This window comes from Phyllostomus discolor, chromosome 10 (assembly GCF_004126475.2).
Source record: "Phyllostomus discolor isolate MPI-MPIP mPhyDis1 chromosome 10, mPhyDis1.pri.v3, whole genome shotgun sequence".
In the NCBI taxonomy this organism is placed as follows: domain Eukaryota; kingdom Metazoa; phylum Chordata; class Mammalia; order Chiroptera; family Phyllostomidae; genus Phyllostomus; species Phyllostomus discolor.
In genome coordinates this window covers 93,972,244-93,998,476 of record NC_040912.2, presented here as the reverse complement: position 1 = coordinate 93,998,476, position 26,233 = coordinate 93,972,244, and the positions used below count along the sequence as shown (strand labels likewise).

At 63.2% G+C, this 26,233-nt stretch overlaps 1 protein-coding gene and 1 long non-coding RNA gene across 2 annotated transcripts in view; one reads left to right on the top strand and one right to left on the bottom strand.

Moving 5' to 3' along the window:
- Nucleotides 1-5,458: 5,458 nt before the first annotated feature.
- Nucleotides 5,459-6,481, bottom strand: LOC118497233. The gene is made up of 2 exons (XR_004899764.1): nucleotides 6,400-6,481; nucleotides 5,459-6,239 (listed from the first exon to the last, which is right to left on the bottom strand). It is a non-coding gene; the product is annotated as an uncharacterized LOC118497233 (long non-coding RNA).
- Nucleotides 6,482-7,425: 944 nt separating this feature from the next.
- PAXIP1 (PAX interacting protein 1) overlaps nucleotides 7,426-26,233 on the top strand; it is a 31,995-nt gene continuing 13,187 nt past the window's right edge. Inside the window, exons 1-8 of the mRNA XM_028525663.2 lie at nucleotides 7,426-7,584; nucleotides 10,726-10,860; nucleotides 15,702-15,745; nucleotides 16,345-16,408; nucleotides 19,511-19,624; nucleotides 20,906-21,541; nucleotides 25,005-25,548; nucleotides 25,978-26,072. Of these exons, the coding sequence (XP_028381464.1) occupies nucleotides 7,504-7,584; nucleotides 10,726-10,860; nucleotides 15,702-15,745; nucleotides 16,345-16,408; nucleotides 19,511-19,624; nucleotides 20,906-21,541; nucleotides 25,005-25,548; nucleotides 25,978-26,072 (1,713 nt within the window). The 5' untranslated portion in view covers nucleotides 7,426-7,503. The remainder of the gene's footprint in view (nucleotides 7,585-10,725; nucleotides 10,861-15,701; nucleotides 15,746-16,344; nucleotides 16,409-19,510; nucleotides 19,625-20,905; nucleotides 21,542-25,004; nucleotides 25,549-25,977; nucleotides 26,073-26,233) is intronic.

The window sequence follows — 26,233 nt, the reverse complement described above, 5'->3', positions numbered from 1 at the left end:
TTAAAACTGACACGAGGCACTGAAACCAGGAAGCCCTGGATTTCGATTTAAAAAAGCGCCTCCTGGTCTTCGACCGATTGCGAGAGACAAACGTGAGCCTCAAAAACGTGAGTCCCGGGTCTCCTCTCCAGCCTGCACAAGGACACATATTCCACACCACAAACATGTTTCCAGAGCGTTTACCTGTTAACATGTCTGTTGTGGATGAAGCTGACTTTGCTCCTTTTAATTTTCTTTTTTTGAGGGGGGGAGTTGTCAGTTTATTTTTCAGTTACAGCTTATGTTCAACATTATTGTTTTATTAGTTTCGCTGCATAGCATAGTGGTTAGACACACTTCAATATCTTTTTTCTTTTAAAGAATGAATTAGAGTAGCCCTGGCTGCTGTGGCTCAGTGGATTGAGTGTTGGCCTGAGAACCAAAGGGTCGCTGGTTCGATTCCCAGTCAGGGCACATGCTTGGGTTGGGGGACTGGTCCCCTAGGCAACCACACATGGATGTTTCTCTCCTCTTTCTCCCTTTCTTCCCCTCTCTAAAAATAAATAAATAAAATAAAAAAAAAAGAATGAATCGGAATAAGTCCAGAAAGACGGGTTTAGCCCCAGTGGTGCTGCTAACTGCGATTCTCTGGGCCTCCGTGTGTCCCGCGGAGACCGGAGGCGGACCCTCAGGGCCCTGGAGAAGGACGCGGTCCGCCTGGGAGTGACGGGCCGGGAGGCTGGGGGGAGGGGAGGCCCTAAACTCGCCGTCAGCTGCCTGCGGCCCAGACCCAGCTCCCCGCGCGGGACCGTCACTCGTGAGTGGGTGAGCCGTCTGAGGGGAAGTCCGGGGCGCATTTTGCAGAGGAGAAGCCCAGCCCTCTCTGCACCCCGAACTGTGCTGCCTGCCTGTCCGCACGAACTTTGGTGTAAATCTCTACCTCTGGGCAGAATAAGGCTGTGGTGCTCGGTGCCGTGGGCAGTGGCTCTAGGCGTGAAAATGCCCAAGCAGGCGTTCTGCGGGGCGTTTGCCGCGTGTCCCTCCTTTGTCCACTGTTCTCGCTCCGCGGGCAGTGGACGAGGGTCTGTTACCGCCGCCAGGCCGTCCTGCGCCCACTGTGCTGGAGATCTCTGCTGGACGCTTCGTCCACCTACCGGACGGTGGGCAGCCCCCGCCCTGTGTACGCCCTCCCAAGTCTCAGGGCGCCCGCGCTGCGGGACGCAGGTGCGGCACCTGGCGGAGGCAGAGACGGTAGCGGGAAGTGGGGCCAGTCCGATGGCGGCGCCACACAGCGCCGGCAGCGGCTGCTGGGGTGCAGCGCGCCCCCCGAGTCCGAGTGCTGGACTCTGAACAAATGTGCTGTGAGACCTGGACACGCTAGTGCCGCGGGGGCTGGACGTCCAGCAGTCAGTGCAGTTCGTGCCGGCTTTACTGTCACTGCTTCCAAGGCCGCGGGGGAAGCGGTAACTAACCCCCCAGCCGGCCCGGCACGAAGCGCTTCATTTTAAGCAGCTGCGCAGGTATTTTTCTTCTCTTGCCGCAGCTCCGGGATTAGGCCGCACCTCAGATCCGACAACCCCCTCTGCTGGCCGGCCGGGGCCTTGGCCTGGCACAGAGGATTTCTCCTCTAAACCGCGGCTGCGTTCCGCGCTGCTGCCACAAGGGGGGGGCTTGTGTATCTACCCCTCGAGTAGTGTTTTGAGGGCGGACTTATCTTCTTTTTCATTTTTTTAACCCCTCACTCAAGGACATGTTTACTGATTTTAGAGAGGGAAGGAGGGGGAGGGAGAGAAACAATGATCGGTTGCCTCCCAAACACACCCCAACCGGGGGCTGAACTTGAAACCTAAGCACGTGCCCTGCCCAGGAATCGAACCTGTGACCTTTTGGTTTATGGGACAGCGCTCCAACCCACTGAGCCACACCGACCAGGCCCTAACCTCTTATTTTTGAGCAAACATTTCTCCCTGTCCCTGCCCAGGTTGCGTGTCCACGAGGTGGGTGGGGCCACAGCGGAGGCAGCGCGCTCACGTGAGGACCTGGAAGGCCGACTCTGAAGGGGGCGACCGACACAGGTGTGGGCAGGCGGTGTGGACAGGTGTGAACCCGGTCCGAGGGGATGGGAGGAAGGAGAGAGGCGCACGGGACAGGTGGCCTGGCCAGCTCCAGGCCACCTGAGAGGACCCTGGGAAATAACCACCCCCACCCACTCTTCTTCTGCCTCCCCTGTCAACTCTGCCACCCTTCCCCGTCCACTGACTCCCCCTCCAGCAGACTCCGAGGGGGTCTGTGCACGCAACCCAGTGGGGTCCCCGGCCCGGCCGGAGCGCGGGTGAGGGCAGTCTGCAGGTCTGCCGGCGGAGGGAGACGGGCGGAAGAGGCCAGCGTGCGCGTGCCCGTGCCCGGCCTACGATCAGTGCCGGGTGGCTGCTTCAGAGTACTGCTGACCCTGTCCGTGGAGGCCAAGACCCCGGATGCAACAGCCACCTACGGAGTAGCTACCGGCAGGCAGGGGTATTGGACATTGTCTTTAAGAATTTATGTTACATTGCATTCTCTAATCTTACTTTGTAGGTTTTTTTTTTTAACTTAAAAATGAGCCCTGGCTGGTGTGGCTCAGTGGACTGAGGGCTGGCTTATGAGCCAGAGTCACCTGTTTAACTCCGTCAGGGCACACACCTGGTTGTGGGCCAGGTCCCCAGCAGGGGGCGTGCGAGAGGCAACCACAGACGGATGTTTCTCTCCCTCTCTTTCCCCCTCCCTTCCCTTCTGTCTAGAAATAAACAAACAAAACCTTAAGAAAAAAAAAGGCCAGGTGCCCAATTCGGGGTGCGTACCTGCTGCACATCAATGTGTCTCTCCCTTTCTCTCTCCCTTCCCCTTCAAAAATAAGTAAATAAAATCTTAAAAAAAAAAATGACCCTCCATTCCTTGTCCTTTTCCTGGACACACAGGGAGACTACATTTCCCAGCTTCCCTTGCAGTTGAGGTTGACACCAGGAGACCCGGTTCCAGCCAATGGAAGTGGCTGCACAGGGAAGCCTGCTGTTCTCTGGACTGGGCAGCAGAACCTCCTGGATGGGGTGTCCTCTCGCCCTCTCCCCATCTGTGGTGCTGGGAGGGGTGGCCCCCGGACAGATGTCTGAACGCTGTCCAGAGGCCAGCCGTCAGGGCCGGCCACTGTGGCGTGCGAGCAGCTCTCAGTGACTGAGCCTGACCCACCCTGTAGTTTGTTCCAAGGTCACCGGGAACCTGGTTTCCCGGCAGCAGTGTGGCGACACCCAGCCCGGGGCCGCTCTCTGTTGCGGGGTGTCCGGTGCCCGCAGGATCAGCCACTTCTGGGCCTGGACCCCTAGATGCCCCCAGTGCCCGCTCCCCTCTGGTGAGACAACGGAAACCGTCTCCTGCCGGTGCCAAGTGACCCCCAGGGCAACACCGCCCTCAGCCTCTGACCTAGGCCTTGTTGGCTGTGCGCTAGGCTGTGGGGGGGGCAGTGCAGGACGGACACGGCTGGCCTCAGAGCAGGGCGGGGCGCGCACACGACCCAGGCATGACCCCCCTCTTCAGCAGGGTCACTGTTCACCGGGAGTGACAGCACAGGACTGAGCCAGCGGAAGTCTGTTCCAGGCAGGCACTACACCTCCACTAAACGGCACAGACCTGCTGCTGTTCGCTGACACGGAAGGGCCTTCCTGTTTGGTTTTGTCAGCGGCAACGTAAGAACGTGTGCGGTGTAGCATTTGTAAAGGAAAAATATGTTTGTGTGGGACAGTGTCCGCAAGGATTTCAGCGGTGTTCCTCCTGGGGCGAGGATTCGGGGTCATTTACGTTTTGGGCTGGTGTTTGGTTTTCTGCCTCGAGCGAGCAGGTGACGATTGGTGGAGGCTGTGTCCTGGGGGCCAGGGCTCTCTCCCACGAACGGGGCCCTCTGAGCTCCCAGGCTCTCCTGGGACGACACGCCACGCGGGCCCGTCCACGCCTCCGACTCGGGTCCTTCCTTCCACTCAACGGTTTCATGTCCTAGTCCACACACTAAACCAAACCAGAGGACAGGAAGGCGTCCCAAATGGTGGTGACGTCTGACTTCCCCGGAGTGTGACCAGCTGAACAGGACAGAATGTGAGGATGACACTGACGTCGTTGTACGGGATCTAAGTTGTGTTTCTTTTAATTTTTAAAGATTTTATTTATTTTTAGAGGGGGAAGGAAAGGAGAAAGAGAGAGAGAGAGAGAGAGAGAAACATCAATGTGTGGTTGCCGGGGGCCGTGGCCTGCAACCCAGGCATGTGCACTGACTGGGAATCGAACCTGCGATGCTTTGGTTCACAGCCCGCGCTCGATCCACTGAGCTACGCAGCCGGGGCTAAGATGTGTTTCTTAAAGAGCCAGTGGGAGTACTTACCTCCAGAACTGCCTGGTGTTCCCACCAGGAGGTCCAGTCTGGGTGAAATAGTCCCAGCTCTGTTTTTGCTTTTTCTAACTCCACACTTTCCCCCCCAGCCTTGAAGTACCTAATTTCACGAAACAGAAAATAAGAAATGTATTACCCTGTTTATCAAATTAGCATCAAACAGGCTGTTTGTCACCTGGAGGTTACCAGCGAAACGACCCTGCGTTGCCCTTGGCTGGGAGGAGTGTATGAGCAGAAGCGCTCGGGGCGTGTCCCACCTGGGCGGCGCACACCTGGGCGGGGCACACCTGAGCCGGAGGAACGCAGCGCTCCCATCCGACGAGCCGACACTGTCATCGCCCTAAAGCGGGCCGTCTCCTCCGGGCCCCCAAAGCCACCGACAGACATCTGTTTACTCACGACGGGCCTACAGCCGTCTCAACGTGGTGTTTCTCCTACGAGTTTGCGCATGGACAGTTGATAGAGATGGACCTTGGTTGACAATCATTTTTACGAGTTTTGGTGCTGAGTTTTAAAAACTGAATCGCCACCCTTAAGTCTTCTGGTCCGCGGTCATCCTTCATGACGTCACGATGTCCGTTTCCCAGACCTCCTCGGAACACCTGCTCTCCACGTGAAATTCAGTTTTACCTGCGATGCTTATCTTCCGTCCCTGGCGGAACTGCCGTGTCGGATACCCTCCCGAATGAGTGCGCGGTGGGCGTGTCCCCGCGGCCTTCCCGCTGTGGGCGGTGCGAGGCCGCCATGCACCCCCACCCCCTCCCCCGACCCCGCGCCTTCTACAGGCTCCGACAGGCTGACAGGATTCCACGGAGATTTCTCAGTTCAGGGTCTGCTTTACTGAATTATCAGAAGTCACCGCAGGGTAGACCTGTCCTGCTGAAAATCGAGAGTTCTTTTTTAACTTCCAATATAAAATAACCACGGGAAGTATGCTTTCAGTCTTTCAACGTACAGTTACGCGGTCAGTTCTCGTGTAACCGAGAAAGAGCAAAGCAAACTTTTCCACACGGGTCAACTAAAGGGCATGATTTTGGTTCTGTATTTAGAACTAATTTATACTATCACTTTCTTAACACTGAATGTGGAATTTTATTAATGGTCGATCCCGAATACGGGGTCCAGCACAAACAATACCCTTTTATTGCAAAACCCTTTATTGTAAAATCATAAGCATACAATTCCGTGACATCACACCATCACACTCAAGCGCACCGATGACACTTTCGGTGAAATGTTCACACGAAAGCTCTAGGTTATCACACCCATTTCATTAGCCTACCAACCACACTCCGGCAGGCCTGCCTCCTGCTGGGCCCGGGACATTCCTGCACGTTCAAGGGAAGGACGGTCGATTCTTCTTCAGGCACGCACTCAATGCTTCTATCATCTGCAAAAGAAATAAATGCGTTAGCTTCCGAGTAAGGCTGCTTCCTGTTCCAGACCGTCCAGAAGACAAAAAGCAGCCCTGGCAGCTGTGGCTCAGTGCTTGGGGCGTCATCCCATACACTGAAAGGCTGCAGGTTCGATTCCTGGCCCAGGCACGTACCTGGGTTGCGTTGGATCCCCAGGTCCGAGCACACGCTGGCGATGCTTTTCTCTCCCTAAAAGCAATGAAAAAAAAATTTCTCCAATGAGCATTAAGAAGCGACAAAAGCAGAAGACAAAGCATGGATGACGCTAGAGCGGTAAGACGAGCACAGAACGCAGTGGCGTTCTGGCCACACAGTCGCTCACCACACTCCTCCACGGGAGCGTGGTCACAGCCGCATCGCATGATCCAGCGGCTGGGACTCGTCCGTGGGCGGCGTCCTCGTCACCATCGGAACTTCTCCGTGATCACAGCAGACTGAAAACGACAAGGAATTCATGTCACAAGGGAGTGTCACACTGATTTTTAAAAGTATTTTTTTGTTGTTTCAAACTAACTTCACTAACACTGACTTAAAAACAGCGTTCTGCTTAGCCGGTGACAATCACCCTAGGTAAAGACGCAGGATGACAGACACCTGGGGAAGAAGGTGCTGGGCCCAGCTCTCGGCCACCTCGGCTGGAGAGCGGACTCCGAGGACGGCGGGTGGGTGCTGTGCAGGAGCAGCGGCTCGGGTCCTGGCGCATCGCGCCCCCCTCCCGCGCCCCGCAGGGAGGGGCCAGGGGCTGTGCAGCTGGGCAGCCCGTGCCTCCTGCCGCTGATTGGGTGTCGCTGGAGCGGGAACACGTGGACATTGTAGGGGAGGGATGATGTCAGAGCGGGGTGCATCACTGCTGTGCAGACAGGGTGCCGTTGGAGAGAAAGCACGTCACGACCGGGCGGGAAAGGTGACGTCAGAACGGGAGCACGTCACAGCCGTGTTGTGTCGTCAGAGGCTCTGCACGGAGGTGAGCGCGGCTCACACCCACAGCCGGGGACCCGGTAGGAAGGGGGCTCAGGGTGGGGGAGAGACGCCCACCTGGACCGGGGCGCCTCGCTCGGACCCCGACTCGCCCCCGCGCCCCGCCCTCAGCCGGGCCCAGGCTTTCCCCAGCCTTGGGGGTGAGGCGTTACCTCGGGTCCGGTCGGGCAGCGGCCGGCGACGTTCCGCCCCTCCGTGCTCCGGACTTGCTGCCCGGGCCGCACTCCGGTGGCCCTCGCCGCCGCCCGCCGGCGTCCCGCCCCCGTCGCCGCGCGCCTGCGCCGCCCGGGCGGCCGCGCGTGCTGATGGGAGGGGCCTGGCGTTCCCTCTTTCCCGGGACCGGCCCACTCGGGCCGCACGCGGGGGACGCGCGTTTCTCCAAGTCCCCGGGGCCCCCTCGTGAGCGAGCGGCGGCCACGCGACCCCGGTCCCCGGCGCGGGCCGCGCGGAGGCCGCACTCACCGGCCCGCGGGCCGCAGCGGAGGCGCTGGGCGGTGTCGGCCGTCGGCCCGCCCCTCGGCCCTCCCCCCGGCGGCCCGCGGATGGTGCGTCCCGCAGGGCGCGCGCGGCTCCCGCGCTCGGGCCGCTCGGCGCGGGCGGGGCCGCGGAGGGCGGGGGAGTGGGCTCGGATCGCAGCACCGGGCGGGCGCCGCGCCGTTGGGGACCGGGCCCCGCGGGCCGGGGCGGGAGCCGCCGCGGAGCTTTCCGGTCCCCGCGACCATGGCGGACCAGACGCCTCAAGTTCCCGAGGACATGTTCAGGGAGGTCAAGTACTACGTGGTGGGCGACATCGACCCGCAGGTACCGCGCCGCCCCCGCCGCCGCGTCCCCGGCCCGGCTCCGCTCCCGCCGCGGGCGCGCGCTCGGGCGCAGAAACTCGGGTCTCCGCTGCCGGGTCTTTGCCGGCCTGGCTGCGCGGAGGCTCGGCTGCCTGGCGGAGCAGGCCGGGGAGAGGGAGAGGATATGGTCCGTGGGACCCTCGGGAGGGGACAAGTAGAGGTTCTGCGGGACCCTAGGCTCTGCCCAAACCCGAGAGCAGGGGAGAGCACGTGGGTGGAAGTCAGCGCCCGAGTCCCTCCTGCTCCGTGTCCCCCTGGAATCCTCTTTCGGGCCTAGTGTCGCCGCCCTCCGCCTTGGGGAGCCGGCGACCTGTCCTGTCGCAGGGCCGTAGTAAGTCTCCGGACCGCGACCCCGCGGCCTCCTTGGAGTCGCACTTTTCGCTCCCTCGGAGGCGGGGTTGGGACCCGGGCGCACCTCCCCGCCGCCCGCCCGCACCCGTGCCTGGGCTCCCGGAGCAGCGAGCTCCTCGAGCCGGCCTGGTGTGACAGCCACCCAGCTGTCATCCGTGTGCACCTGAGAAGCGCTCCGTTCGCCTCCCCACGAACTTGGGTGGCTCAGTGTTCCTCCTCGGCTGAGTCGCACAGTAAGTGCGGAGGACGCCGGGTGGCAGCCTCGCTCTCAGTGTTCAAAACTTTGTGGCGCCGCTCCTGCGAAAGGGTGCCGGGGCTTCTCCTAGCGTTTTCTCGGCAGCCCGTTTCTTTCCACGCCAGAGTCTCACTCTCCTGCGGTGGGCGGGAGCGTGGTTGAATAAGCTCCCGGGTTAATCTACCGATGTGCCCTTCACGTTTATGCGGCCATGCCTGGGTGTCTTGCCCAGGGAGCGCCAGGCCTGGGGGAAGGGCGCAGAGCCAGCCGGGACCTAGGGCTCAGCTGCAGGTGACAGGTGGGGAAGGGGGTGGAGGCTCGGCGGGGCTGGGTGCCCTACTAACCAACCCAGCCGACCTCCTGGCTGACCCCCATGGTCCTTCCACTGTACCTTTAGGTGAAGAGAGTTTTAGCTTCGAACTTAAGCATAAACAGCTTCTAAACAGCGTTAGCTTTTTGCAGTGCCGATAATCTCCCTTTCTCTCTGCCGTTCTTCAGCTCCTCTTCTTCCTCCCCCCACCTCCCCCCACTCCACTTGAGGACTGGGCTCTCCCGAGGGCCTTGAAACCGGTACTACTTAGAGCCCGGGACAAGCTGATGTTCAACCACATCTGCTCAAGGATAAGTCAAGTCCAAGTGCTCACAAATGTCCTTCAAAAACCACTCGGATCTGCAGAGTCTAGAGCCACACCATGGGACTCTCTGAGTCCCGTGCGTGCGTGTGGACCGGCAGGCTGACATGTTGAATGTCTTGGGCACGTCAGGCCCGGCCTTGGGCCCGGCGTAAGGGAGAGACGGGTCTCACAGTGGCGGTGGGCGGAGCAGCTGGCACACCTGAGCACGTCTCAGTGGGGTGCTAGGCCTTGGGGTGCATGGGGGCCCCACTGAAATCCTTCGGGGTAGGTGCCCTTTCCAGCGGGTCCCGAGACAAGCAGCGGTGAGGAGGAGGGGAAAGGTGGTTCCCTTCACGGTGAGGTGGGAAGGCGTCGGGGTGTGTGGGGGCTGCACCCGCTGGAGGGAGCGGTGGTGCGTCTGTGAGGCAGAGGGTGGCAGGCAGCCTGCATGCTGGCCAGGCTGGCGGCCGGGCAGCCTCCGTCCACAGGTGCCCCCAGAGTGGCAGCGGAGTGGCTGCGGGGGGAGCCGGCGCCGTGCAGCTGACGCTCGGATGGGCAGGGAGGATGCGGAGGTGGCTGCCTGGTGTTTTGGGGTGCTGGCGTTGAGAGGACGTAGAGGCGCCGGGGCCTGGACGTGCGCATTCACGGCTGTGCCGTGTGCAGGCGAGGGCTACCTGATAGTTCTCAGGCGGCGAGCGGGAGGGGGTGAGGTCTGCAGACCCACAGATGTGGCCGTGGCTCGGGACAGACTGGTGGGCAGGCGGGCAGAGGAGGGCCCTCCTCTGGGGGACCGAGGCTCCGGGTGCTCGGAGGGAAGGGAGCTGGTGTTCGGCCCCCGGCCCCGGTGCCGCTGACGACTGAAGACGCGCTGGTGTCTGCTCCAGCCGTGTTGGCGGTCAGTGAACGGTCCTAGAGGTTGTCGGGTGCGTGGGTGAAGGTGGGCACCGTGCCCCATCTGCGGGGTGCACCCTGGGAGCCGCACTGTCTCCACCTCATCTCAGGGCGTCCGATGCAGAAGATCTCGCCCTACATCTCTGGCAGGTGCCTGGAGCCGGGCAGGCCGAACTATCCGTCCGCCTCACCCACCCACGCGTCGCCCTCCCGGCACCCACCCCCCTCGCCGCTGCCTTTGCCTGGCCTGCTCGCCCTCTCCCACGTGTCTTCCTGCCCTGGCGAGGGTCCTTCAGGCCCCTTACCTGCCTCCTCACCCGCCTGGTGCAGCTCTTCCTCCGGGTCGCCCAGCCCCAGCATGCAGCCAGCCCCACTCTCCTCTGACACCGACAGACAGCCATCCTTCTGGGAGACCCGGCTGTCACCCACTCAACGCCCTCCTGTCTTCCCCGAGACACTGTTTTGTTCAGGACGAAACCGCAGCGCGCAGGAGAAAGACCGCACGGTGTGCGCCTGCAGGCCCGCCCGAGTGTGGACTCAGCCCTCCCCACGGCACAGCCCGTGCCCTGCCCGGGGAGCCCCCTAGTTCGCCGGGGCTCTGCGCACATCCAGCATGGCCGCACCGTCGTCCGTGGGGTCTGCGGCGAGAGCACGTGTCACGAAAGCAGTTCTGGTGCAGGTCCTGTGGCGCCCGTCGGGGACCTGCTGCGTCCTTCCCGGAGGCTTTCCCGGCTCTGCGCCGGCTCAGGGCTGCGTGCCTGTGCCCCCTGTCCTCGGCGCAGGGACCCTGTGTGGCACTGGGTTCTCAGTGGGCTCTGCACTCCTGAGGTCAGCACACCGAGAGGTGCCGCTGTTCGTTGTCCCCCAGCGTCTCTCTGGCTGTGACTCAGTGGGGGGCGTGAGGGGGACGTGGTGCATTTTCAGCGACAGTTTTCACCCTTCAGATAATGTGTGTGAAAGCCGAGCACGAGGTGCGGTGTTTTCTGTCCTAACCCGAGTGTTGTTTCCAAAGGTGCTCCAGCTCCTGAAAGCCGGGAAGGCTAAGGAGGTGTCCTACAACGCGCTGGCCTCGCACATCATCTCGGAGGACGGGGACAACCCGGAGGTCGGAGAGGCCCGGGAGGTCTTCGACTTGCCCGTCGTGAAGGTCGGTAGCACGTCCGGGCGGTTCTCTGCGCTCTGCCGCCGGTGTGGAGACAGCGCGTGGAAGTCAGGGCGGAGCTTGTCGGTGCCGGCTGGTGCTGGGCTGGGGGTGCTGCGGGGGGCGGGGCTGGAGCCTTCCCATCCCAGGACGCCTCGGGCCTGGGTGAGTCCTCAGGAGACAGTGTGGGGTTTCAGCCCTGGTGTGGGCCTGCAGGGGGCAGCTCCTGGATCAGGGGCACTTCCTGCCCTGCCTCTGGCTTCCAGCTGGCCCAAGAGGCCTGTCCCACTGTCCACCTGGTGGCCGCCTGTCCTGCTCTCACCCTGACCTGGGGTGGCCTGTGCTGGAGAGGGGGCCGCGGCTGGGGGGATCGTTTACCTTTTTGTTGGCATTGCTTGTTGCTCTGCTGTGGCCGGGAGTTGCATCGACCAGTGTTGGGTGTACGTTCTTAGGATTTAATTTCGTGACTTTGACTTTTCAATCCTCTTCTGATATTCTGCATTACGTATTCTAAAAATCTCTTTTCCACTGCCGAGTTTTCCTTTTCCCGAGCTATTAAATGCTGTGCTGTACACATCACTGGCGCGAAAGTGGTTGTGGCTCACTGCTGGGGCTGGGGGGGGGGGGGGGGGGGCTCGGGAGGGTGTGCTGGGCCTGCCCGGAGACCGGGGGGCCGCCCCTGAACCCGAGCTATGAAAACATAGAAAAGCCTGTCTCAGGAGTTCTCGCACCTGAGAGCCACCACCACACGGCTGCGCGAGTCAGAGTGACCGTGGACTCGTGGTAGGGGCGGAGCAGGAGGGGCGGTGCCTGCCCAGCACGCTGGTTTCCGTGGCAGACGAGGCGCCCTGCGAGAGGCCAGGCCCCGCGGGCAGACCGCCCTGAGCACACGCTACCGCTGGGCAAGGGGGCCCTGCCACTGCCCTGGGCTGTGCGCTCTGCGCCTCCTGAGACCCTGCGCTTGTCCCCGGTTTACTTCCGGTGTGCCGTAGCGGGGGGCCGGCACCCCAGTCCCCTGCCGGTCCGCCCACTCACCCTCCATCAGGTGGCCGTCAGGCCGGGGACCCTCACACGCACCCTCAGAGCAGGGGCTGCAAGCCCCGCGGCCCGGGGGAAGCGGAAGGGAAGTACTGAGCGCGCCTGCCACCGTGGAGGTGCTCGGCACAGCGATACCCAGGCTGCCGCGAGCAGGTCGCCACCTGCAGAGCTGGGGGACCCTGACGGCCGCAGAGGCAGCTCGGGCCTCAGGGCCCACGGGCGGGGCCGCCAGCGTGGGGCGCATTTCGTGGCCTCCGCTCCCGCTCTGGCTCCGGGCTGAACGCAGTGGTCTCCGCGCTGCGGACACGGAGCCTTTCTGGGCGCGCCCGGCTTCCGTCCAGGCCGCGTGGAAGACCCGGTGCCCCGCCTCGCAGTCGTCACCGCTCTGCCGGCCCGCTCGCTCTGCCCCCCCCCCCTACGCCCGGGCCCGGGCCCGCGGGCTCTAGGGTTTGAACACCAGTCCCCAGCACACTCGTCCCCCATGTCAGCGCCCTGGCCTGCAGCGCAGGGACGGGGCCACCACACACCCCAGGACTCCTGGGCGTGGCCCGGGTCCTCTGGGGGGCGGGGCCTCCCCTGGGGGGTGGGCTCCCCTGTGCACGTGACGCCGAACCTGGCAAATGCGTTTGAAGGGAAGGCCTTCTCAGGCACGGTGGTGCTTGGCCTGCCCGCTACGTCTTTTTTTTAATAATATATTTTATTGATTATGCTATTATAGTTACCCCATTTCCCCCCCTTTACTCCCCTCCGCCCTGAATAGCCCCTCCCACCCACCTCCACCCTGCCCCCGCTTTAGTTCATGTCCATGGGTCATACATATAATTTCTTTAGCTTCTACGTTTCTTATACTATTATTATCCTACCTCTGTCTACTTTCTACCCACCATCTATGCTGCTTATTCTCCGCACCTTTTCCCCCTCTCCTCCTCCCACTCCCCCACTGGTAACCCTCCATGTGACCTCCATCTCTGTGGTTCTGCTCCTGTTCTAGTTGTTTGCTTTGTGTGTGTTTTTGTTTTGGGTTCAGTTGTTAATAATAGTGAATTTGTTGTCATTTTATTGTTCATATTTTTATCTTCTTTTTCTTAGATAAATCCCTTTAACATTTCATATAATAAGGGCTTGGTGATGATGAACTCCTTTAACTTGACCTTATCTGAGAAGCACTTGATCTGCCCTTCCATTCTAAATGAGAGCTTTGTTGGATAGAGTCATCTTGGATGTAGGTCCTTGCCTTTCATGACTTGGAATATTTCTTTCCAGCCCCTTCTTGCCTGTAAGATCTTTTTGAGAAATCAGCTGATATAACTGTCTCCTTTTCTCTTGCTGCTTTTAAGATTCCCTCCTCTTTCATCTTGGGTAATGTAATTGTGATGTGACTTGGTGTGTGCTTTCTTGGGTCCAACTTCTTTGGGGCTCTCTGGGCTTCCTGGACTTCCTGGAAGTCTATTTCCTTGGCCAGTTTAGGGAAGTTCTCCTTCATGATTTGTTCAAATAAGTTTTCAGTTTCTTGCTCTTCCTCTTCTCCCTCTGGTACCCCTATGATTCGGATGTTGGAACATTTAAAGATGTCCTGGAGGTGCCTAAGCCTCTCCTCATTTTTTTGGATTCTTGCTTCTTCATTCTGTTCTGGTTGAATGTTTCTTTCTTCCTTCTGGTCCACACCATTGATCTGAGTCCCGGTCTCCTTCCCATCACTGTGGGTTCCCTGTGCACTTTCCTTCGTTTCACTCAGCGTAGCCTTCATTTGTTCATCTAGTTTGTGACCAAATTCAGCCAATCCTGTGAGCATCCTGATCACCAGTGCTTTGAACTGTGCATCTGATAGGTTGGCTGTCTCTTCGTCACTTAGTTGTATGTTTCCTGGAGCTTCGGTCTGCTCTTTCACGTGGACCATTTTCTTGTCTTGGCGCCCCTGCGCCACGGAAGGTTAGGAGCCTCAGGCAGGTCCCACTGGAGGGACTGACGCGCCCGCTGACCCGGGACGTGCAGGTGGAAATGCTGGAGCAGCTGGTCCCCGGGTAAAAAGTCTCCCTGCAGCCGCACAGCTGCAGTTCCTTAGAAGAAAGTACGGTCTCGGTGGAAGGGACGGTGGAAGGGACGGACCACAGCTCTTCCTTCCAAGTTTGCCACCTACTACATCCCTTCCCTCCGCTGTGTCCGTGCTGCGCGTTTGGGTGTCACGGACGCTTGGGGACTCGCTCCCTCAGGCACGGGAACTTCCAGGTGACATTTTTGCCGGAAACACGTCCTCGGCGGCCCTGGGGCATCCCGGGGAAGGAGGACTGTGCCGACTCGCAGAGGGTTTGGGCTGACTTCATGCTCTTCCTCCGTGTGGGATGAGCAGCCCCGCTGGCCCGGTTTCCTCGGTCTCAGTTTCCGCTTCCTTGTCTGTGGGTGCTCCCGTTCCTGCACCTGGCTGATGGTGGGGACCGGGTGGCAGCTGGCCTGGTGGTCTGTCAGCGGGTCCCCCGTTGGCCCCACCTGTGGCCGCAGGGGCAGCCCTGGGGTGGGCCCTTCCTGCAGCCGAGTGCACACCCCTCTCCCGCCCCCCAGCCATGCTTTGGGACCCTGCCGGGCTGGAGATCCGCAGGCCACCCCCGGCGGGTGCCCTAGAGACGCTGGCTCCCGAAAAGCCGCCTGGTGCTCGCCGAGGCAACTGGGAGCTCCAGGGCTGCTCCTCCGGGTGCTGCTGGTCCTCCGGGTGCTGCCGCCGAGGCCAGGGTGGCCCAGGTGGCCAAGGTGCGCTAAGGGCCGGCAGGGCAGCGCCGTGTCACCTCGCAGGTCCTGACCGGCGTCACCTGGGCCCGGAAATGGGCTGGAAGCCAACAGCGAGGAGCCAAGCTGGGCGCGGCGCTTCCCCTCGGCCGGCGCCCTCCGTCCCGTCAGCCAACTGCGTGCGGCCCGGCCCGCAGGTCTCCGCAGTGACCGCCCCTGCAGAGCCGCCTCTGCGGCGCAGAGTGCGCGGCCCTCCCGCACGTGGTTAGCGGCAGCGGCCTCAGGCTGGCGGGGGCTGATGGGGCCTGAAGCGACGACGAGGGCGGGTCTCCCGAGGCGCTCTGCCGGCGGCGACAGAGATGGTGTGACGGCCGTCAGCGCAGAGCTCCGGCCGCTCGAGCGCAAAGACCTCGCGTCCGTCCGCGGCGTCTCGCCCAGCCCTGCGCTGCCGCCTCTGCCGCGCAGCGGTCTCAGCCCGCGGCGGGGCGTGGGCTGGCGCGGGAGCCGGTGTCTCAGCAGCCAAGGGCGGCGTCGCAGGGCTTTACGGAGCAATTCCCTGCAGCAGAGCTTTCAGCACGATTCCTGTAATTTTCAAAATTAAATAGAGAAATACGAGTTGCCCAAAGGTAGTGATTAGCCGAAGGTTGTACAGGTAATCTGAGTGTTGGGATTCAGAGAAAATTACCTTTCAGGGTTTGCTAACGGGGCACGGACGTGGCTTCACTGAAGAAAGCTCGCCGGCCCAGCCCTGGCCCGATTCAGGGTCAGGAGGGCCCCGGAGGGGCTGGGGCGCACGGGCCGTGGGGTGCGGGGCGGCGGTCCGAACCCCGCCCCTCCGTCGGCAGCGCGGCGTCTCCGCCAGCCTGGGGGCTCACACAGTGACACGCGTGTTAGCCTGGGGTTAGATATTTCCCCGAGACTTCGGGCTTTTCTTCTGCGGGGTTAGCGCATCTGCGGCCCGACACTCGGGGTGCGTGGGGGTGGGTCGCAGCCGAGCCTGCGGTTTGCAGGAGCAGCACTCACGCAGAGCGCGGTTGTCGTGGTGACCGGGGGGCGGCGCCCGCTGACTGAGCCTCTGTTCTCTCTTGCAGCCGTCCTGGGTGACCCTGTCGGTGCAGTGCGGAGCCCTCCTGCCGTATCCTTTTCGTGGGGGGAGGGCGGGGAAGGGGGCCTGAAGGCTGGCGGGGGGCACCTGGGAGAAAAGTGGGTTCGGGGCACACTGTGCTGCGTGCGCTGTCCTCCCGTCTTCCCTCCCGCGCCACGTGTGGTGTGCGGACCCTCGCCCGGACCCGTGGGGGGCGGGGCAGCTGTGCGCCAGGCCAGGCCAGGCCAGGCCAGGATGTGGGTGCGAATCCCGGCCCCCCATCCCCCCAGCCCCGGACACAGCTGCGGGACCTCCCGCACTGCCGCTGCTGAGCCGGGTGTCCTGTCTGAGATGGACCGTTCTCCTTTGATGGGGTGTTTTTAAAGTTCTACGCCTCTGTGAGTCAAGTGACAAATCATTTGAAGAGCAGGTGGGGGAAGTTTTACTTATTTTTCATTGTCTCCCAAGGACGTTTGTTGATTTTTAGAGAGAGACACACGCCCTGACCGTCCGTCCACCCGGTCGCGCTGCTCTGGGTCCCCTGGGTCTCTCCCCACCCCTGGGGGTGGGGGTGGGGTGCCGGCCAGTCTGCTGCGAGGGGCGGGCTGCCCCGATCCTGCCTCGTGGGAGCCTTAACGGAGGCGCCTCAGCGTGAACGGGTTTTCTCCGGAGTCCAGCCAGGTCTTCTTCGGGGTCACCGCCTGCCTGTCTCAGGTAAGCGCGCTCCCGGTCGCGGTCACGTGGGACTGCGGGTGGCCGGGGCGGGCCTGCTGGGACCCCCACCTCCGGGAAGCCCTGAGCCACGCTGCCTGTGCAGGGCGGCCGGCGTCATGCGGGGTCGTTCAGGTGTGGGGCGTGGCTGTGGTGGGTGAGGGCGGGCTTTGTGGTGCGAAGAGTGTCCCAGGCGTGGGACTTGGGAACGGAAACACGGTGAAGGTGAGGTTACCAGATGACGAGGAAGATTCCGTCACGAACACAGAGAACTTCCTTCCTACGGAAGGGCCGCCGCGGGCCGATGAGGAGCGCTCCGCCCCGGCAGGTGTGGGGGGGGGAGCGAACTCGCCCCCTCCTGTAGAGAGGGGCCCGGACAGGGCCGGAGCGTCTCGTGCTGTCGTCATCAGAGATGCGAGCGGTGACCGGAGCCGGGACCGGGGGCGCCGCGGTGGGGCGGGCGCAGAGCTGCGGCGGGAAGAAGCCCCGCAGGGCAGGAGCGTGTCGAAGGTGGACTGCCAGCTGAGCGCCGCAGGACCCCCCTGGTCGCGAGAGGCGGACCCGCGGCCGCACGCAGCCCCGGCGGGCACAGTGCTGGTTGCCCGGCCGCAGGACCTGCTCGGCGAGCCGCCCGGTGACGGCAGAACTGGAGGAAAGGGGGGCGGGGGGAGCAGGCCCGGAGCTGGGGGCCCTGGAGGGTGGGATCCTGCCCTAAGGCTCGAGCCTTCGCCAGGTGGGATCGTGGTTCACGGTCAAGGCTGAGCTGGAGCCCTGGGGTGTCCTGGGGCGGTGGGAGGTGTCAGGGGACACTGGTGGCACGGCAGTCCTGTGCTCCCGTTGCCGGCGACGGGGTGGGGTGGGGGGACAGGCACACGGGTCCCAGGGGACAGCAGTGGCAGCCGAGCTGTGCCCTGGGGGGGTGGGGACGAGCGGGGTGGGTCGGGCTTGGGACCACAGCGCGCGGTGAGGGTCCCTGCAGCCGGATGTGGGTCCAGGCACACGTGGGGGAGCCCCACTCGGAGGGGAGGCTGCCCGCAGCTGAGGGGTCCAGAGCGCCGGGGACCCCGTGGTCAAGGCCACGGGTTTCAGCCGTGAGCACGGAGGAGACGCCCAGGCCCTGCCCTGCAGACAGTGGAGTGGAGGTTAGGAAGGTTGCTTTAAGGAAGGAAAAGAGGAGCACCTGGCCCAGGTACAGACTTTGAAAACTACAGAGAAGCACTGCAGAGAAGGCGGAGGTGAGGTGTCCCCGCAGTGCTGTTGTCACCGCCGGGTGGCTAGTGTCAACGCCTCGGGCGCAGAGAGCAGTCCGGCGGTCAGCCGTGGGGGTGCGGGTTCACGCAGCCGGCTGGCGGGGCTGCGGGACGTCACCGAGGCCCAGCGCCTGCGGGCGGTGGTCCGGGCCTCGGGGGTCGGCCCTCCTGGGTGGCGTGGCTACTTCTGTGGGTCCCACGTCCGCCCGGGCCTCCCCGCTGCCGCTGGACCTTCTTTCCACAGCCCGTGCGACCGGGCCCGCGAGCAGGCCCGGCAGGGTCAGGTGCAGGCAGCGCCTCACCGACAAGGGCACGTCGTGCAGGGCACGCTTCTTGCTCTGGCGGGGCTGTGAGGCCGTGTGTCTGCTCACCCCACTGCTGCGCAGCCACGGCCTGCTCTCCGGGCGCTGCGGGACACAGGCGGGGGCGACAGCCTCTGGGAGAAACAGTCGTCCCACCCAGGTTTCCGAAGGGTAGCGCCGACTCCAGGAGAGATGACTTCCAACGGCGGTTTTAGAGAGTCGGCGTCCGAGGTCACCGTCACACGGCAGCGTGGGGGCGCAGTGACTTCCGGCGCGGTTTGTAGAGCGGCAGCTGTCTGGCAGTCTGAGCAGTGGCAACAAGAGGGACGAACAATGGTGTTTGTCAGTGCGCTTGAGAAATTAGCTCGAGACACGTCAGAATCCTTTGTTTTTAAAGATTTTATTTATTTATTTTTAGATGGGGGAAGGGAGGGAGAAAGAGAGGGAGAGAAACGTCAGTGTGTGGTTGCCTTTCACGTGCCCCCAACTGGACACCTGGCCTGCAACCCAGGCATGTGCCCTGACTGGGAATCGAACCGGCGACCCTTTGGTTTGCAGGATGGTGCTCAATCCACTGAGCCACACCAGCCAGGGCCACACGTCACAATTGTTAATCATAACCCTCAATTTATAATAAGTTGTCCAGACGAAGTTGGCTTGGTTCAGTGGTATTTAAGAATGGACACTGACACTATTATTTTTCATAGATGTCTGTCTCCCAGGCTCTGAAATGTTCTTCTTCAGGGTTAGTCTGGGTGGGACCCCCCCGTCTTTAGAGCAGAGCAGCAGGTGGAACCTCAGGGAAGCCCGGGTGGGGTGGGTGGGGCCAGCCGGACTCGGCTGCCGGAAGCCTGGGTTTCTGAGCACCGGCTGTGTGTCTTTGTGAGTGAGTCCGGTTCCTGATCTGTGAAGTGCGGGCGCCCCTGCTCCCCGTGGTGGTGAGGGCCGGGGCAGGCCAGACGGGCTCGGCTCCCGGTGCGCAGTGGGCAGGCGGCAGGAGGCTCCTCCGTGAGCGTCGTCTCCGGGTCGTTCCTTCGGTGCTCGTCTCGTTTCTCTTTGTGGGTCAAGTCAGGTTTGCGTTTTTCCCGGAGCTTATAGACCACTGCATTCTTCCCTTTTTATTTTACGCGCCTCGCTGTTGGTTAATACCTGTCGTGATCCGTCCATGGTGAAGAAGCTTCTCACGGGGGATGTTGACAGTGCTCTTGCGTCAGAACCTCCAGACGACACAGTCGGATGGTGTTCCCCCCACGTTTCTGTTGCAGAGTGACTGGCCATTCCGTCTTCGGAGTGTGGATGGGGTGTTTTTTCAGTTCATTCACTTGACAAACACTGGCGTCTGTAGAACCGTGGTGGGAGTAAAGCTCGTGGTCGGTCAGTGCAAGCGGACGGCCAGAGCCTCGTCTGTGGGCCCCGAGCCCACAGGTGGGCCAGTGTCACCCAGTGGGGAGAAAGCGGACGAGGCAAAGCCGCCCCATGTCGCTGCGTGTTGTCACGGTGCACGGACGTGCCGGCTGCCGTGCGTGACGCGGGCCTGTCTCCGGTTTTGCCAGGTGTCCCCTGAGGACAGAAACGCCCTGTGGGCCCTGCTGACCTTCTACGGGGGCGCCTGCCAGCTGAGCCTCGACAGGAAGTGCACGCACCTGGTGGTCCCGGAGCCGAAGGGGGTGAGTGCCACTCTGCCCATGCGCCCCGGGGGGCGGACAGGGCCGGGTCTCCGGGGGCTGCTTTTGCCGTAGTCGCCAGACCCCGCTCGCAAACGCGGGTCCTGTGAGTTCACCGCATTTGTCCCCGGCGGTGCCACGGCGGGGGGTGGGGCGACTGGAAGTTTCCCCTGAGCCAGGCGTGACTTCTGCAGGCACAGAAACGGGTTGATTTCAGGGAGGAGGAGGCAAGGTTTTTGAATCTCTGGAGTTTCCTTTCAAATCCAGTAAAACAAGTTCAATTTTATGTGTGAAAATGCGTAGTTTCAGCCCTTCTCACAGTTTTTTAAAAGGCCCGACTGTAGCTGTAAACGTGTGTTTAGTGACTTTTCCAGTGATTTCCTTCTCAGTCGCCCAGAATCCATACAACCACGCTTCCCTTGGTCAGCGCCGGGCTCGCGTCCCTAAACCCAGGTGGGGCCCCAGGGCTTGCTCCCGGCTGGAGGGCCCCCAGGTCAGCAGGAGCCCCCCAGGTCCCCCCGCACTTGTCAGAGGCCCTGCGAGAGTCGGAGGCTAAGGGGGCCCCAAATGCCGTGCTCGCCGTGCCGCTGTCCTGACGAGAAGGCGCAGGTGGAGCCAGCGAGCGCGGTGGGAAGGCATTGAGTCACACGGTCCCAGAGAAACGTTTCCTCCGACAATCTAGGATGGGAGTCTGAAGTTCCCTTTAAGTAAAGACGTGCATTTTGCATAAAAAAGGAAGAGCGAAGCCGGGTGCTTCCATGGAAGAGTAGGGGCTGGTCTCGTGTCTGCCTTGGGTCTCAGCTGAGAGTAAGCCGTTCCGCACCCCGCAGCTGGCTGGCCCGGAGCTGCCCCAGGCATTTGGGGCCGATGGGGACCTCCGCTAGCAGCCTGAGACCCACCGCTCCTTTGTCCCGTGGTGCCCATCCTGGGCCCTCCGTGGCCAGAGAGCCCTCTGTGTCCCCCCACCCTCAGTCCCGCCCCTTGCCAGGGGGGCCCTAACGCCCCGCCCACACCCCGCCCCCAGCCAATGAGAGCTCGGTTAGAGGGCAGTCACTCACGCCCTAGGCGAAAAGGGTTCCCTAGGGTCCCTGGCTCTGCTCTGTGCCGGAAACATCGCTCACGAACGTGAGTTCTGAGCATGTTTCGAGGAGACGCCTGTCGCGGGCACCAGGCTGTCCGGTGGTCCCCGAGCCATGCTCCGTCCGGGGCACGTCCCGGTCGCAGAGCAGAGTGGGCTCCGCGGAGTGCGGCGGCCGCGGCTGACGCGGCGTGTGCTCTGTCTAGGAGAAGTACGCGTGCGCGGTGAAGCGGGCCGGCGTCAGGGTCGTCACGCCCGACTGGGTGCTGGACTGCGTGTCCGAGAAGGCCAGGAAGGACGAGGCGCTCTACCACCCGCGCCTGGTGCTCTATGAGGAGGAGGAGGAGGAGGAAGAGGAGGAGGAGGAGGGAGAGCACGAGGAACTCGACTCCCCGAATGAGGGCAGCACGGACGGCAAGTCGAGCCCCGCCAGCTCTCGGGAGGGGTCCCCGCTGGGGGACGCGCAGTTCTCGCCCAAGGCGGGCGCCGCGAAGCCGAAGGGGGAGCTGATGTTCGACGACTCCTCGGACTCGTCCCCGGAGAAGCAGGAGAGGAATCTGAACTGGACCCCCGCCGAAGTCCCGCAGATGGCGGCGGCCAAGCGCCGGCTGCCGTCGGGCAAGGAGCCGGGCCTCATCAACCTGTGTGCCAACGTCCCGCCCGTGCCCGGGGGCATCCTGCCTCCCGACGGCCGCGGGGGCCTCCTGGGCGCGGGGCCCAGCCTGCAGAGCTCCGAGCGGCCCGACATGGCGGCCGCCTGGAGCCCCGCCGTGAGGACGCTGCGGAACATCACCAACAGCGCGGACGTCCCGCAGATGGGCCGGCCGGCCAACGTGGCGCACGTGAGTCGAGTTCGCCGCGTTCGCCGCGTTCGCGTCGCGCTCGCGTGCTGCTCCCAGCCAGGGCGGCGGCCAGTGATGTCTGAGGGTCTGGCGGGGGGGGGGGGGGGGGACACAGCCCGGGCGCCGCACTTGCTGTGACCTCACCGCCGGGGTGTCCTGGGCGGGGCTCACAGCCCTGCCTGCGCTGTCAGTGGCTGCTCCGCGCCGGCCCCGCCCCCCTCACTTCGCTGTGCAGCCCCGCTGTCTGTCTGCGCGTCTGTTTCTGTCTGTCCGTCTCCTTCTCTAGACGCCACACTCCTTTCTCTGACTCACTGTCTGTCACTCCTTAAAAGCGGAAGCGTAGGTGCGGGGTTTTACAGTCGGACCGCACAGCCTGTTGCTGTGGCCCTTGTCCCGCTGTTTTCTCTCTTCGCACAGGTCGCACACTCACAGTGCTTGCTGCGGGAGGGCGGGAGTCTTCTGTGTGTGCGTGCGTGTGTGCGCACGCGTGTGTCTCGCCTGCATTTTGTCACGGAGGAGGGAAGGGCCTACGTGGAGGGGATGGTGCAGCCCCGGGGGCAGGGCCTGGGCCCTGCCGGTGGTGGCCTGCCCTCCTGGGGGAGGGCTCCCCCTTGCTTGGTGCCAAAGGAGCGAACTCTGTGCGCTCTCCTTTCTCACGACGGCCCTCCCTTGGGTGAGTGACACCGCAGACCTGCCCGTCCCTGAGGGCGCCTCGCCTCACTCACAGTTCCATGTGCGGGAGCTGGCTGGCTGGTGCGGGGTGCCTGCGGCGTCCTCGTGCAGGCCTGTCTCTGTGGTGTGGAAAGGGGGGTCTGGGGGGGCCGCCTGCAGTGCTGTGGGCGCTGGGGACAGATGCAGGTCCCACGGGTCTCTGCTCCCACTCGGGGGCGGGGGCGGACAGATGGTGCCCGGCTCTGAACCAAGGGCTTCCAGTGTGCTGGGGGTCAGGGGACAGCGGTGAGGGGTCACGAGGGCAGTGGGGGAGGGAGGCAGGTTTTAAAAAATACTTTACTGCCCTGGCTGGCATAGCTCAGTGGATTGAGCACGAGCTTCGAACCAAAGTGTCGCAGGTTCGATTCCCAGTCAGGGCACATGCCTGGGTTGCAGGCCATGGCCCCCAGCAACCGCACATGGATGTTTCTCTCTCTCTATCTCCCTCTCTTCCCTCTCTAAAAATAAATAAATTTAAAAAAAGAAACTTTACTTTTTTAGGGAGAGGAAAAGGGAGGGAAAAAGAGAGGGGAACATGGGTGTGAGAGAGAAAGTGGCTGGTTGCTGCTCTGTGCGCCCGGACCGGGGGGGCACACCTGCAGCGCTTCGGCGTGCAGGCCGGTGCTCAGCCCCCGGTGCACTGCTGCAGCAGCCGGGGCGGGGGAGGCGGCTCTAGGCTGGGTGCCAAGGGAGGTGACAGCAAACGAGGTGAGTGGCCGGAGGAGACATGGAGCAAGGCCCAAGGTCCCGAGGGCATCCGTGCTCGCAGTGGCAGGAGGAGATGGAATGCCCTGCTCTGCGTGTGGGGCCCTGGCACCGGGGGCCTTCCTGGGGGGGGGCAGGGAGCAGCCGGGGGGCTGGGCCTTCAGGGAGGTGGGAGCACCATCAGGCTGCGGAGAGCTGTGTCCCAGTGGGCTGGGAGGAGGCTCGTTGGGGGCAGCGCCCGCAGGCCCAGGGGACTAGGGTGGGTGTGCCCGAGGGTCTCAGGGCCACGGGAGGACCAAGCCCCAGCCTTGGCGCTCCAGAGGTGCCCTCTCCTTCCTCTTCCTCCCTTTGGTGGGGGCTTCCCAGCGGAAGTTGGCTGTGCAGAACAGAACCGAGTGTGTTTTTCAAACACAGTGATTGTGGGTCGAATCTCCGGTTCCCTAGGTTCGCACGTGCACGTAGAGGTGATGTCACTCGAAATGAAGTGACTCCACCGGGGAGCATGGGCGCAGCGCTGCCTGCAGGCAGGACTTGGGCAGAGGAGCCTGCCCTGCGGGGAGCCTGGGGGGCTCCCCGGCCCTGCTGTGTGGTAGGGGGGGAGTCCATGAGGCCCGCTGTGCCGTGTCTGCACCCTCTCAGCGACGTGAGAGCGCCAGGATGCTCTGCCGCTGACATTTCAGAAACAAGACAGACCCCGTGTGAGACGGGGTCGGGGAGTTGGGAGAACGTGGCCAACCCTCAAAGTCCCGATTAACTTGCAGACTCTCAAAGGTCGGGAGCCCTGTGGCGGGAATCATGCATTTTCTCTGCTGCGGCAGCCGCTGTTGAGCGACTGGAACGGAGACTGGCAGCTGGGAAGGGAAGTTCCTGCCCGACGGACACAGGGGTCACCGTGTCCAGGGTGGCCGATGACGGCGCCGGGCAGTGGAGAGTGTCCCTCTCCCTCGGCTCCTCGGCACCAACGGGTCTGCGCCAGGGGCGGGCGGAGGCTGGGAGCCCTGTGAGGACAGAGGTGTTCTCGGGTCCAGTCCAGCCCGGCCTGCCAGGCGCTCGGCTCCGTGGTGGCCCTCCACGTCGCTGCCGGGTCCTGTCTGGCCGGCTGTCCGCACTCTCGCTGGCCTCCTTGGGACGCCAGGTCACGGCCACCTCCTCCATGGCCAGCCCAGCCAGGCCCGCTGCTCTGGGCTGTCAGCTGAGAGGTGCTGGCTGCCGGCACCCCTACCTTGAGCTCCGCAGGGGAGGCCCGGCGGCCAGGGTTGGTGCGCAGGTGCGGCAGGTGGCTGCCCACGAGCTGGCCCTGTCCGTTGTGCCTTTCTTCCCTCACTGCTCCTCCCTGTGGGCTGTTGTTTCCGAGGGCGGAAACACACTTACGACGTTAAAACCGTTGATCGCTACCGACAGCTGTACAGTGACGGCCTCCCCACCGGGGGGCGCTGCAGTGAAGACGCAGGCCGGGCCCCTCCCGCTCCGAGGGTCGCTGGTCTCCCGTGGGGGCCTCCTGTGGCGGCGGGGGTGTGCCAGCATGAGCGTAGCCTCCACGGTGCTGTTGGGTGCTTCTTGGCGCCTCAAAGGGAGAAGAACCAGCCGTCCTGCTGTTCCCGGCCGCTGTGTGCCTGTTTGGGAAGCGTGGGGGGATGCGCTTGCTTGGAGACACCCTGACTGTGAGGCCGCCTGGGAGACGGCGCTCGGCCCCCACCCGCTCCACCGCGGGGTCTGCCTGCAGCTGCAGACTCGGGTTTCCTCGTCAGCTCCAGAGCCTCCGCCCTCGCAGATTGGCAGCCTTTATGTTTGGGAGTCCATTTAAGTGGGCGATGGATGTTAAACACACGTTGGATATTTTTGTAGACCTGCGGTTTACATTACAACTGAGTTTTGGAGTTGTACTCCAAAGGCAAGTGTGTTTTCAGTGTGGCTGAGGCGCGGTGAGGGAGCTTCCGTGAGCTGTGCGCTCCGGTTCCCGCTGGCCGAGAGCAGCTGGCTTCCGGGCCCTGTCACCCGGCTCCGCGGCTCACTCCCCTCACCTGACCCCGCCTTGTCTTTGGTGTAGATCCTGCAGTCCCTCTCGGCACCTACAAAGAGCTTGGAGCAGCAGGCAAGCCACGGCCAGCAGGGCCACGCGGGGGCCGGCGCGCTGCTGTTCGGCCAGGCGAAGGGGACTCCGGAGCCGCATCCGTCGCCGCAGCCGCCGCAGCACCCTGTCCTGCACCTGCCGCAGCAGCAGATCATGCAGATCCCGCAGCCGCCGCCGCACCCGTTCCCGCAGCAGCCCCCGCCGCCGCACCCGTTCCCGCAGGCCCAGCCACACCCCTTCTCGCAGCCGCGCCCCCAGCAGCTCCAGCCCCTGCAGCAGCAGCAGGCCCTGCAGCAGCAGTTGCACCAGCTGCAGCAGCAGCAGCTGGCCCAGTTGCAGCAGCAGCAGCTGCAGCGCCTGCACCAGCAGCAGCAGCAGCAGCAGCAGCTGCAGGCGCACTCGGCCCAGCACCTGAGCCAGACGCCGCAGGCGCTGCAGCACCAGGCCCCGCCCCCGCCGCCCCTGCCCCAGCCCCCGCTGCCCCCGCAGCCGCTGTTCGGACACGACCCAGCAGTGGAGAGTTAGTAGGGGTTTTTTCTTTCCTTTTTCTCGAAAACCTGCTCTTTCTGAAATGCCTGGGGCACGTTGGAGGGTGGTGAGGGCTGACGTCAAAGTAATGGGTACAGAACGGGGCCCGGTGAGACCGGGGCTGGGAGAGTGGGGCAGGCGCCGTCTGCGGTGCCGGGGCGGTCAGACGTGGTGTGGATGCGGGCGTCTGGGGCACGTCAGCCGCCGGGGGGTGGGGGGGGCCTGCCTGGGAGCGGCCGGGCCGGGCAGCGACTGCGGGTGGGCTCCCGCGTCACCGTCTCTGCCGGCCGAGCCGGCGCCTGTGCGGCGGCCCGGGGCGCTGGGCGGTGCCCGAGTTCCCGGGGAGCTGGTGGGAGGGCTTCAAGTTTCTGCGCATGCGTACTTGTGGGCTTTAACCTTTTTTTTCCTTGCGCCATCCTAGTCCCGGAGGAAGGCTTCCTGCTGGGGTGCGTGTTCGCCATCGCGGATTACCCGGAGCAGATGTCCGACAAGCAGCTGCTGGCCACCTGGAAGAGGGTGAGGCTGCGCGTCGGGGGGTTCGGTTGGCTTTGCTCCCCATCCCGGGCGCCCGCCGAAGGGGGGGCCACCCCGCCGAGACACCTGTGTAGCGTTCCGTGTGTCCGCCGGGCTCGGTCGTCAGCCTTTTCTGTGGCCTCGGGCCAGTGGCCTTCCCGGGC